This window comes from Puma concolor, chromosome D3 (assembly GCF_028749965.1).
Source record: "Puma concolor isolate L17-30 chromosome D3, mPumCon1.1.hap2, whole genome shotgun sequence".
NCBI lineage: Eukaryota > Metazoa > Chordata > Mammalia > Carnivora > Felidae > Puma > Puma concolor.
Window position 1 is genome coordinate 20,464,791 of NC_141678.1, and position 12,240 is coordinate 20,477,030.

At 49.3% G+C, this 12,240-nt stretch overlaps 1 gene segment (V, D, J or C); it reads right to left on the bottom strand.

The window, feature by feature from the left end:
• Positions 1-2,737: 2,737 nt before the first annotated feature.
• On the bottom strand, positions 2,738-3,413 carry LOC147575381 (immunoglobulin lambda variable 1-40-like). The segment is given in 2 exon segments: positions 2,738-3,188; positions 3,280-3,413. Coding segments are annotated over 2 exon segments (513 nt in total).
• Between the last annotated feature and the right edge of the window lie 8,827 nt (positions 3,414-12,240).

Here is a 12,240-nt window from a genome sequence, read left to right on the forward strand (position 1 = left end):
TGTTTAAAAATTAAGAAAATGTATATAATAAAACAGAATAAAATGAGTTGAAGAAGGTAAAATAGAATAAAAAATAAATTTCCAAAAAATATAGTCAAAAAATTTAAAAAATTATATGAAAGTGGAAAGTAAAAAATAATTTTTTCTCTTTCTGTATCCAAGAATAAGAAAGAAGAGGAAAAAAAAAGAAAACACAAAACAAAGAAATGAATAGATGGACCAGCAAACACAATGAAATCCGAATGAAATTACATCCAGTTTCCCCTACAAGTCAAACTATGAAGCACTTTATGGTCCATACCCTAAGGAGTGGGAGAGACTTGTGGTGTTCTTCTAGGGCTTGGTTGGTGCAGTTGGTCAGGGCTTGGTGTCATGGCTCCATTCTCCACTAGGTGGTGCTACTTAACTTACTGAAGTGGATTGGTGTGGCACGGTGTGCAGGATGTGTGTTGATGCATGGGAGAGGTTAAAATGGCGTCACCTAACTTTCCAGTCTCTAGATCAGAACTTTGTGCTCTATCTGACTGGCAATCAAGCACCCCTCCTTGGTCTCTGGGGTCCTTCCATTCCCCACTTCTATACTGTCCCTGTCCAAGACATCAGCCTGCCAGGCAGCACCTCCCTCCCAAATTTTATGTCATATGGGGCTGTATTTCCAAACTCTTCACTTCTGAGGGCCCTGCCACCTGGACCCGCTCCAACTCTTTCACGGATGGTCTCCCTAGGCCATGGCCAGATGCCGGCTTGCCCCCAGGAAAGTTCCTGCTATCACGCAGCTGTAGAGGCTCAGAGGTGTGGCTGGATGCCGGCCTGCCACAGAATAAGTTTGTGCGATCGTGTAGTGGTATCATTTCAATGCAGTAACAACACACTACCCACGTCAGGTTTTGCCTCACCCTGGCGTTTCTGTTCCGATACCAGTAATTGTGTTCTCCGTGGTCCACTGGGAGCTTTGCTTGTGGGGAGTCCGTACAACCTCTACCAAATGCCCTCCTAGCAGGGTACCAGGGAAACTGCTTCTCCCATGTGGCCCGTCGATCCCTCAGACCTCACTGCCTGTCCTTGGGAATTCAGTCTTCCCACCAGCACGCTGCCAGGTAATGCGCTGCAGTGTTTCCAGTGCTGTCCTGCCCTGGTAATAGAGTCCTAATGATACTAAAACCCTCTCCTTTCTGCTTTCTGCTTTCTCCTTTTCTTATTCAGGCACTTATGGGTGCTTCCACTCTTTCTCTCCAACTACTTTTGAGGGGAGTGCTTTTCCTGTATGTTCCTTCCTTTCTCTGTCCTCTGTCCCCAAATACCATTCCCTACCCTCTGTGGCTTCTCTCTCCCCCAGTTCACCTCTCCGTGCCAAGTACCTTCCAAGTTCTGTGGCTCAAGTTATGCGGATTGTTGTGTGAATCCTCAGAGCAATTTTCTAGGTGTGCTAGAAATAGTGGTTTGGTGCTGATCTAGCTGCATTTTAGGGATGAAGGAAGCCTAGAACTTCCATGCTGCTCCACCATCTTGGTCCACTCCACATGAAAGCAAAGCTCTAATAAAAACCACAAAAAACGGAAGCAGAGATTTTATAATGTGATAACACACTTTGTACCCACACATCAGACTCAGTCCCACAACCAGAAAATTAGCTAATGGGGTGGGGACGGGGGGACATTTCTATAAGATGAAAAGACTAATCTGAGCTAAACACCATTATTACTCAACATCTTTCTGCAAGTATTATACAATGAAAGTGAAGAAGAAAAGTCACTGGTAGGGTCTCAGCATTGATGGGAATGGACAGGGACTCATTTCAAATGACTGAAATATATGTTTCAGCTATAGGTAATCCAGGGCTTATGCTGCAGTGAGAGAAGAAATCATCCCAAAGAGCAAAAAAAGTACAGGCATTCTTATTGAAGACTAATAAGAGGGTTACATAGGTCTGGAAACTTCTAGAAATGGGTAAACGACCAAGGATGGAGACCCTGGATTCGTCAGAGGTCAGGTGGGAGTTGAGAACACTGGAACTACAACCCCCAGTCCATGAACTTCGGTGCAAAGAAACCTTGTGTCTCAACCTGATGGGCAAGATGAGCTTCCTTGTGTCCTTTGAGACCCTTTGTCTAGGAAGGGGCTGCTGCGAGTGACGTTGGGGACAGAAGAGAAGGAGGAGCCCTCACTCCCAGGTGGTGCTGCTGCGTGCACTGAGCCCATGGTGGCAGCAGCAGGAGCATCAGAAGCAGAAGCCACAGGCTGAGCCTGGTAAGCTGCTGCGGCCTCGCCCTCTCTGAAGATGAGAAAGGGGTCTGCTTTCAGTTCTCATGGGCCTGGGACTCTGTGTGAGCCCAAGATGCTGTCACAGAGGGGGTGAGGGGGCAGGGAGGAGCAGTCTTATCCTCAGACATCAGCCCCGTGATGATCTCAGAGTGAGAGTTTCCAGACACAGAGTCAAAGAATGAATCAGGGTCCCCAGAGGGTCTAACCATCATAATAGATGAGGATTTAGGGGCAATTTGTGGGAGCTGTTGTTATCAGGACACATATTGGACATTCCTGATGTGTCCTGACTCAGACAGAGCTGAATATTGTGTCCCTGTGTCTGCCGTGACCTGTCATGGACTGTGTCCTCAGGACAGCCTGCCCCTGGAATGCAGAAATTTGTGCTCAGTTTGAGAAAATCACACAATATCTTGCTCCCAATGAGAGGCTTCAAGGAGAAATTTCAGAGAATGTGGAAAGACTGTAGACAAACTTCCTTGAGGTGGGTCTCAGACCCCAGTTTATATCAAACAAAGCAGCAGCTCAGTTGGCCAAAAATCAGGGATAGATGGGAAGTCCCATTGCTGTGGGGACAGCAGGTTTTTGTCTCACTTCCCCACAGGCCTGGAGCACTGTGTCAGCACCTTGAGTAAAGTCAAGAGACTGGCAGTAATAATCAGCCTCGTCCTCAGCCTGGAGCCCAGTGATGGTCAAGGAGCCTGTGTTGCCAGATGTGGAGCCAGAAAATCTGTCAGGGACCCCTGAGGGTCGATCGCTACTATCATAGATGAGGAGTTTAGGGGCCTTTCCTGGAAGCTGTTGGTACCAGTTCACACCAGCAATATCGATGTTGTTGGCACCTCCAGCGCAGGGGATGGTGACCGTCTGGCCCAGGGCCCCAGACACTGAGGGTGGCTGACTCAACACAGACTGGGCCCAGGACCCTGGAAGTGGGAGAGACAAAGAGAAGGTGATGAAGAATCAGGTCACACATGTTATCCCAGGACCGCTTCCCTTGTTCCCACATCTAGTCACCTGTGCAGTGAATGAGGAGGGTGAGGAGGAGAGGGGACCAGGCCATGGTCGAGATCATCACTGATCCTGCCTTCTGTGGCTGAACAGCTGAGCAGACGTCCCCTAATCTGTTCCTTCTCCTTTTCATCCTCTGAGAGAGGGAGGGCCCATCCATGCAAATGAGACCCTCAGCTCTTCGACATTTCAATGGCACGGGGTCAGGTCCCTCTGCCTGAGGATGTCAGGGTGGAGGGAAGGGGAGGGGCTCTGTTGGGTAAGAGGGTGGTGAGGTCACAGTTGTGAGCCCTGAGCAGAGGGCACAAGCAATGGCAGGTGGCAGGTCCCGGCTCTGGTCATCTGTGACTCCTCAGAAACAAGTGATATGTGCCCCCTGGTGTCCAGGCCTGGACACAACATTATGTGACATGGTGACTAGAGCCCATCAGAGAGAGTTCCTGCCTCCTCACTGCTGTGTCCACTGTCCCATTCCTTCAGGCCAGGCCAGGTGTCCCCCTGTGTGACTTCCCATCACCTCAGGACAAACTGTGCTCTACTCAGGCTCCACATAGTGAGTGTGTCCACGGCTCCCTTGTCTGTTGATGGGGCAGGACTAAGGTGGTGACTCTTGTACAACCACACAGATGAGGATCAGCTCCAGAACAGTGATGGGTCCACATTGGCACCTGGCCAGTTCTGTGCAGGAAGCTGATTTCTTTCCTCTGCTTGTTTCCTTTCTGGTTTCAAAGTTATCCTTTCCCAGAAGTTCCCTCAGCACTGAGAAGACAGGGAGCCCTTTTCTCCAGGTTGTGGGTAGATGCTCTCGTGTGCCTTCCTAGGGGGGTTACACACTGACCATCTTCGTCGTCTGTCACTACTTCCACCTCCGCGAAACAACAGTTCTCCACACCCTGTGCTTAGTACTTCCCTCCTATGATCTGTCCCCCCAGCACAGAGACCCAAGTCTGCAGGAGCCCGGGTGTGGCACTGACCTCAGAGCACGAAGGGCAAACCTGCAGGAAGCTCCAGGAGGGAAGGAGTGACAGCTGTGGGTGCTTTGATGGGGACCTCATCGCAGACTTTATGTGTCTGTCACCACTTGGACAACTGCTACCTCAAAATGAAGGTGGGTGATTTTATACAAAATTCAGTTCAGCAAGAATTATTTAAACTCAATGACACCGTTAATGGGAAGATGCGGGTACAATCATGAGTATGTTTTCATAGATTCGTGCTTATTGCAGAGAAATTATGGATTGAAATAGTAGTTGAGAAAATGGATGAAAACCTAATGGAAAAGATGTGACTTTAGTTCTTGGTTTAATCGGGGTCTTGTAAACTTGTTTCTAAATCACTTCATGCTTTTGGGCACCTGGGTCGCTTAGTTGGCTAAGCATCCAACTTCAGCTCAGGTCATGATCTCACAGTTCATGGGTTGGAGCCCCGCATCGGGCTCTATGCTGACAGCTTGGAGTTTGGAGCCTGCTTTGGATACTGTATCTCCCTCTCTACCCCTCCCCCGCTCATGCCTGCTCTCTCTCTCTCTCTCTCTTTCTCAAAACTAAATAAACATTATAAATTTAAGAAAAAAATAAAAATATAAATCATTTTTATTACTGTTGTTATTATTATTAATTTATTTTTTAATCATGACTTTGTATATTAGGTCTGGTCCTTCAAGAAGGAAAGCCCAACATGGTGCCCAGGGAAGCTCCATTAGTAGCCTGTTCCTGTGAACTTCAGACTCATCTCAGTGATGGAATTAAACACAGAACTTCCAGGATGGACTGACTAGGAGTCAGACTCATCTCAGGGGTGGGTAAAACAATTGTTGCTGTGTTTTGTGTGTCCCGTATGTTCAAGATAGAACAACTAATTGCTCATTCAGTCACCCATGACCAGAGGAATGTATTTCTATTACCCAAGGCCAATTTGACCCAGAAAATTATTTCAGAGATCCCACATTTGACTCTGGGTGAGGTGGAGATAAGGGGCACTATGTCCCTGAGGTCACAGTCCCTGTAGCCCTTGGTTGGATCGACTTTTCAACAGAGGTCCATCCTGGCTGGAGGTGCCACTGGAGTGTCACAGGAGTGACAGTTCAGCCCTGAAAGCACAGGGAGACTGTGTTATGTCCCCAGGGCCTTGAGTTCTGTGGGAGCAACACTGAGGCTGCTATCCCAGAATCAATGTGCTGATCAGCCTCAGGCATGGACTGGAACTCAGAGACTATCAGGGCTGAACTGCCCATGGAGATAGAGACTTGCCCTGGGATTCCTGAGCATCAGTCTTGTCCCAGGAGAGCAGGTGTTCGCGGCATGTTCTGCCCCGGTGACAGGATCCCAGTCACACTCGATGTCCATGGTATTTCCTGCTGAAAAGATTCTGCCTCCCGGACGTTATGACTCTGAGGATGGCTGGGTGAGCACAGGCTGAACCTGACTTCTGGAAAGACAGAGAATCCCAGAAACTGCAGAGCCCATGACAATAGACACTGAGAGAGCCGAGAGAGCTGTGTGTGTGTGTGTGTGTGTGTGTGTGTGTGTGTATGAAAGAGAGAGAAAGAAAGAACAAAAATACTCCCCAGTGCCCTCAGGATGACTTTCACTCAGTGGCCAAGCATGAATACAAGTGTTCCCCTGTCTGTCTCTGATTTCTCAACTCCCTGAGTGTTGATCTCCATGCAAACTGATTCCTGGGGCTGGCTCATTGCAACACACACCAGTGTCCTGAAGCTTGGGGCTAAAGAAAGTCAGTGTCCTGAGTGCTATTTCTCTTGCACAAGGATGGAATTTACACGAGGAGGAGGAATTTGGTGCCGATTAGCTCTGACAGTAATTCCACTGAATCAGAAGTTCAAGTCTTCTGGATGGAGAGACTTCTGTCCATTTTCATCCCTATAGACACAAAGCCCCGCAGCTTTGGGGTCTTCAGATCTCAGCAGGCACAGGACCAGGGGTTACCACACATCCCCGTTATTCCCCCTCCCCCAACTCCTGCATCACAGCCATCCTCCCTGCACCTCCAGGATCTCCCGATGCCTCCCTTGTGTTGACCATGAGAGAGCATCTACTCTTATTCTGGCAAAGGGCCGATGCATGAGACTCCACTGATTGGAGCAAAGTGTGTGTGGCTGAGTGAGTGTCCTGATGGTCTTAGGAAACAAATATTTTGGGGAACAAGAGAAGTTGGCATGTATTGAAATATGCAATCCATCCTTCCTTTTTTTGACCATTTCAACAGTGACCTTTTGCGGGTCCTCACTAATTCTGAAGAAGATAAATAAGTACACTGATAGCTCCAAGTCTGGATAAGCATTCATTTGTAAGAAATACAGTAATCGTGTCGGCATATTAGAGACTGACGGAGGCTGATGCTGCATAGGAGCTACAATCTGGGGATGACAGCAGGAATCAAATGATGAAGGGATTTCCTGCTGATCCAATTTCTGTGACTTCTCCCTACAGATGGACACTGCACACCGGAAACTACAGCAAGATCGTTTCCAGTGTTCTCTAAAATCCTAACCTGGAGACAGCATTCACACCTGAAAAGCCAGAGGGATAGACTGAAGCCTGAGGGAGGCAGGAACAGAGGGGAGAAAAGGTGGGGTATGGTATGCTGGGGGTGGGTGGGTATTGTCAGTGTAAGAAGCAGTTGTGACCACTTTTTTGTCAGCTGGTTCAGAGAAAGAGAAAATTGTGTCTGTGACCAAGGTAGGTATTAACATATCAGCTATGGATGTATCACTAGTACAAAGAGTTACATTTAATGGATGAGTATGACTGTCATCATTTTCAGTTGAGACGATATTGTGAGATCTTAGAAACCATGGGTTTCTGTCCCGATTCCTGGCATAGAGCTCCTGAAGCCTTCCGCATTTCCTAGGTGACAAGGCCACTAGGAGCATTTTTGTTTCAGTGAGGCAACCCTAGAAAGGCTCCTGGCTGGGGGTGGTCCCCAGAAAGTCTGAGCCATGACCAGACGCTTGGAATATCCAGCCTCCCCCTTGCTGAGAGGGGAGAAGAGCTGAATGTGGAGTCAATGGTTGATTACGTCTACATGAAGACTCAATAAAAATGCCAAAATATGGGATTCAAAGACTCCCACATAGGTGGACACATTCCTATAGGGAAGGTGACACACCCCAACTGCACGGGGACGGGACCTCTTGTTTGGGGGCTCCTTTCAGACCCCTACCCATGTGCTCCTTCGTCTGACCGTTCATCCTACTCTTTCAGTATCATTCCGTGAACTGGCAAGTGGAAGTAAGAGTTTCCCTGAGTTCTGTGAGCAGCTCTAGCAAATTAATCAAACCTGCGGAGGGTTCACAGGAACCCCTGTTTGCATCACGTTGGACAGAACTTATGGGTTAACTACTATTTGTTGTTGGCATTGGAATAGGAGTTGTCTCCTGGGACAGAGCCCCTAACCTGTGCATCTGACACCATTTCCAGGCAGATAAGTTGAGTGTTACATTTATTTAAATTGTAGAACCCGCAACTGATGTTGTAGACAATCACTTGACAAACAAAACATAGAATTGGTGACCCAAAGTGTGAGAAATAAAACATTCTGGATGAATAATAAAAGAGATACAGTGGGAGGGAAAAACTGAGGTCTTTTGCTTTTATATGATTCGTTCTTATTAATTTTCTCCACACCCTGGGGCATGTGCACTTGGGATCTATGCTCCCACCCACGTGTGCTCCTGGAACCCCTGTGCTGTCCCAGCAACAGTGTAATCTTCCTTTCTCCTCAAGGACAGGTCTCACCACAGAGGTGTCTCCCCTACAGGAGACTCCACAGAAGCTTGTCAGGAAAAATACTCAGAGACTAGGTCTGTGGGTTCAGGAGTTTTTGCCTCACATCCTCCTTATCTGAGACGCTGTGACTAATGAAAGCCACTCCCACTGCCATGAGCTGTAGCACAGTAATAGTCAGCCTCGTCCCCAGGCTGCGGCCCGGAGAGGAGCAGAAGCCCTGCCTTGGCCGAGGCATCTTTGGATCCAGAGAAGCGGCTGGGGACTCCAGATACTAACTCCTTAATTGAGTCTGAGTAGTAGTACAGGAGATACTGGGGAGGGCTCCCTGGCTTCTGCTGGAACCAGTATATGATACAGCATTAACACCAAAGCCACTGCTCAGGGTTCAGGTGAGTCTGGCTGTTGTTCCCAGAGATGCAGAGAGGGAGGGCGGCTGGGTCAGCACAGGCTGGGACAGGGAACTTACAAACACAGACACTCATGGGTGATGGGGCGGGGACCAGTGTAAAAAGTTTCCTAGTGTCTGAGCCAGGTGGGCTGAGACCACCTGGAAGGCTTCTCTGTGTCCCTGGTGCCTGTCCCTACGTGTGCATTGAGAGAGGAGCGCGAGGAGGACGGGAGTTCAGGCCATGGTGACATAGACCCTGGTCCCCACACTGGGCTGGGCCGCCCCGGGCCTCCTTTTCTCCTCCACCCTCTGCCACAGGAGGGGCTGTCCATGCAAATGTGGTCCATCCAGTGACTGCCCAGCCCGTCCCTGAGCCCTGGTGCTGGAGCTCAGCTCAGACCATACACTGGGGACCATGGAGGTTGGCCTCACCCCTGTGGAGAGCCCTGGGAGGAAACACCAGCTGATGGAACACATGTTCCTACTCGGAGGACTCTATCAGACCAGTGAGGACACAGGTTCTGAGTCTCCAACAGGAGCACAAGGCCCATCCCTGAAGCAAATCTCCTTTGAGTGAAAGAAAGGTCTTTATTGAGCAGCTGTGTATGGATCACAGGACAGTCCCACAGCATCACCTGGTGGTCTTATGTGGAAAAATGAAAAACGAAAAATAAAATCTGAGAGCCTGTATTAAGCATAGGTATAAACTAACATTTTGTTTCAACTCTGCTCCACTGGAAAAATACATGCTTTCCTAGGAAGATACAAAACTGGCTCCAGCAGACATAAATTGAGTAAGTGGAATACTTTTATTAGAAACAATAAAAAAAATGTGATTTTAAAACCCCTCCACAGATTGTCAGAAGATACAGACATTTTCCCAGGGAACATATAGAAACCACTCAGAGATCAGATGGTTCCAATTTATTTGGTTTCTATTTTTTTCCCCATAGTATCTAAAGGAACAGAAAATGTCTAAGTTCTCATTGGGAACAGTGACAGCCTCCTAACTGGAATGTCACCTCAGTGGAAATCTATGATTTATTTCAAAAGGTCCATCTCTGTCAACTGTATCCCTGGAGCTCCAACCGTGTCTCCTGCTGCATGTGGTACCTGGAAGGACAGAAGGGGGTGCGGCAGGGGCACACATATGGGGATACTGCCTGTGTGCATGTGGGGTGCACATGGGCAGTTGGGACAGAGGAGTCTGAGCAAAGCTATGGTATGTAAGGTGAGATCTGTAGGGTGAGCCGAGTGAAGTCCCTGAAGAAGTGGAGGAGCCCTGGGTCAGAGGTCAGGACATGTGTCAAGGCTGGAGAAACGGGGAGGGGGGGGGGCTGGTGGCTGGTGCCCCTGGCGGATATGTACTCAAGGTCATAGGGATGGACCAGCTGAGCACAAGAATCCAGCATCTCCAAATGAAATAGAAAGAAAGACCTAGGAAAGTAAATATCCTTTCACTTAAACCTGAAATCTGTTTTCACTCTTTGTGAAAGCACGTGAGTGTACATGTATTCATAAAGGCCAAATAGAGTCGTAATGAAGCTGTCCATATGCACTTGCTAATTCTGCAGATCCAGCCTTTTTTTCTTGACGTTACTATTTCTTATAATCCTGCGTAGTCCACACAACTGTCGGGTGGAACCCAGCCCTTGTCTCTTCGTGGGCCGGTGACATGGTGCTCTGCGAGGGCCCCGCGTGCCAGTGAGGCCTGGGAGCTCAGGGTTGGTGTCTCACTTCCCCGCTGGCCTGAAGTGCTGTGCAAACTCCAAGGCTGCATTCCCATGCTGAGCAGGAGTGACCAGCCTCGTCCTCAGCCTGGGACTCAGGGGTGGTCAGAGAGGCCAGCCTGCTTGACTTGCATCCAGAAGCTCTATGGGAGAACAAGAGGGCCAGGTGTTCTTTCCTCCTGTTGATTTGAAGTGTAGGGACATGGCCCGGGTGTTGCTGCAGCCAAGCTGCTCACTTTTTGCCAATAGTGTTTACTTCCAGTGCAGGTGAATGTGGCCATCTGTGGGTGGGCTTGGTCACTGAGGGTGGGCTTGGTCACCGACGGTGGCTGATTCAGCCCCACCTGGGTCACAGACACTGTAAGGGGACTGTAAGAGGAATGTGAGGAGGATGGCATCCCACTGCAGGGGAGAGTGGGGGTGTGGAGCAGAGTTGGGGGTTCTTTCATCCACCCTAGAGAGGTCTGCCCTCATCTGTGCAGAGAGTGGGGAGGGTGAGGAGGAGAGGAACCCAGGTCCTAAGACCCAGACTCTGACGCTAAAGCTCTGTCGTGGATACTGAGCACCCCAAAGTCTCTTTACTTCTCTGGAAAGTTCCACAGGGGTGGGCTTGCTGTGTTCAGTTAAGCCCTTGCTGTCCATCTGTCCGGCCTCCCTGTCAGGGCCTCTCACAGGTGGAAGGAAACAGAGGAGCAGGTGAGGAGCTGACCCAGGGATAGAGGTGGCCCGTGTGGTGATGGCCCCTGGGTCCTGGCAGGTCAGCAATATCTAGTGAGCACACTGATGCCTGAACACCCTGGAAGCCCTGAGTGCTGTCTCTGCTGGCAGGGGCCACACAGGATTGTCCCAGCCTGTCTCACAAGCCATCAGACTCCAGACACTCCCTGTCCTCTCTTGCACTCCTGTCACCCCAGTTAGAGTTCCACAGGCTGTCCTGACCCTCTTTTCTGAGATGCTTCTGATGTCACAGAGAGACCCAGGGCATCTGGGAATTTTGAAGAAGGGGGCATCGGGCTTAAGGGAGGCCCCTCTCACTACAAAGGGGCCATAGAAAACTTGTGTCTCAGCTGCATCAGCAGAATTTTATTATATCACCTATTCCTGATGCTTAGGATTCCTGATGATTAGATCATGTATTACAACTGTGAAAACGAGAATATTTCCTCTTGCACCTCATGCGGCCAATTGGCCAACCCTTAATCCACTAACTTGTTTATACTCATCTGCAGTAACTGAGGATCCACGTGAGTTCAGAGGCTGCTGGGTTCAGCTCTAGTGCCTTCTTCATGTCTCTGTGTTTGAGACAGACTCTGAGCTCCTGCCTATGTGGACATGTCTGGGAAGAGGAGTCATCATAAAAATGTCTCAGCCTCAAGCCTGGATAGGATCAGAGGTGGGGACATTATTGAATCAACAGATATACAGAGGGTTTCAGACCTTCAGGTGCTGGTGTCATGGTGACAGCAATTTGCAAGGGTGGGAAGGTCTGACCAGGGACCCCAGAGGGTGTATTATGTTTCAATCTCTCCTGGGAACACAGCACCGTGTGGGCATTGAGGTCTCTGTCATTTGTGAGACAGTAAGAATCAACCTCATACTCAGGTTGGAGCCCACAGATGGTCTGTGAAGCCATGTATCTATCTGACTTGGAGGCAGAAGATCAGTATAGAACCCCTGATGGCCAGGTTCTTCCAAAAGCCAGTATTTGGGGGAACAACAGCACTAAGAGGTGGAACCCACACCATTATCAGATCTGGTGCTGCTGCTACTCCGAGTGTAGGTGATGGTGACGTCCTGGACCAGAGTCCCCAACACTGATGGTGACTGGGTCACCAAAGACCATGCCAAGGACCTAAAGTGAAGGACAGAGTGAGAGAGAGTCAGGGTCCCACCAACAACTCAAGATAAGGACCCAGGAGAAAGAAAAGACCCAGTTATCCCCCGAGGGACCCCCCCCCTCCCCCACCACTGACGTCAGAGTTCAGTCGTCTGTGTAGTATGTGAGAAAGGTGAAGAGGAGAGGAGTCCAGGGCATGGTAGAGATGACCCAAGAACTTTCTCCCCGTACTCCCGCTGGGATAGAGATCCCCCAGCCTCTCTT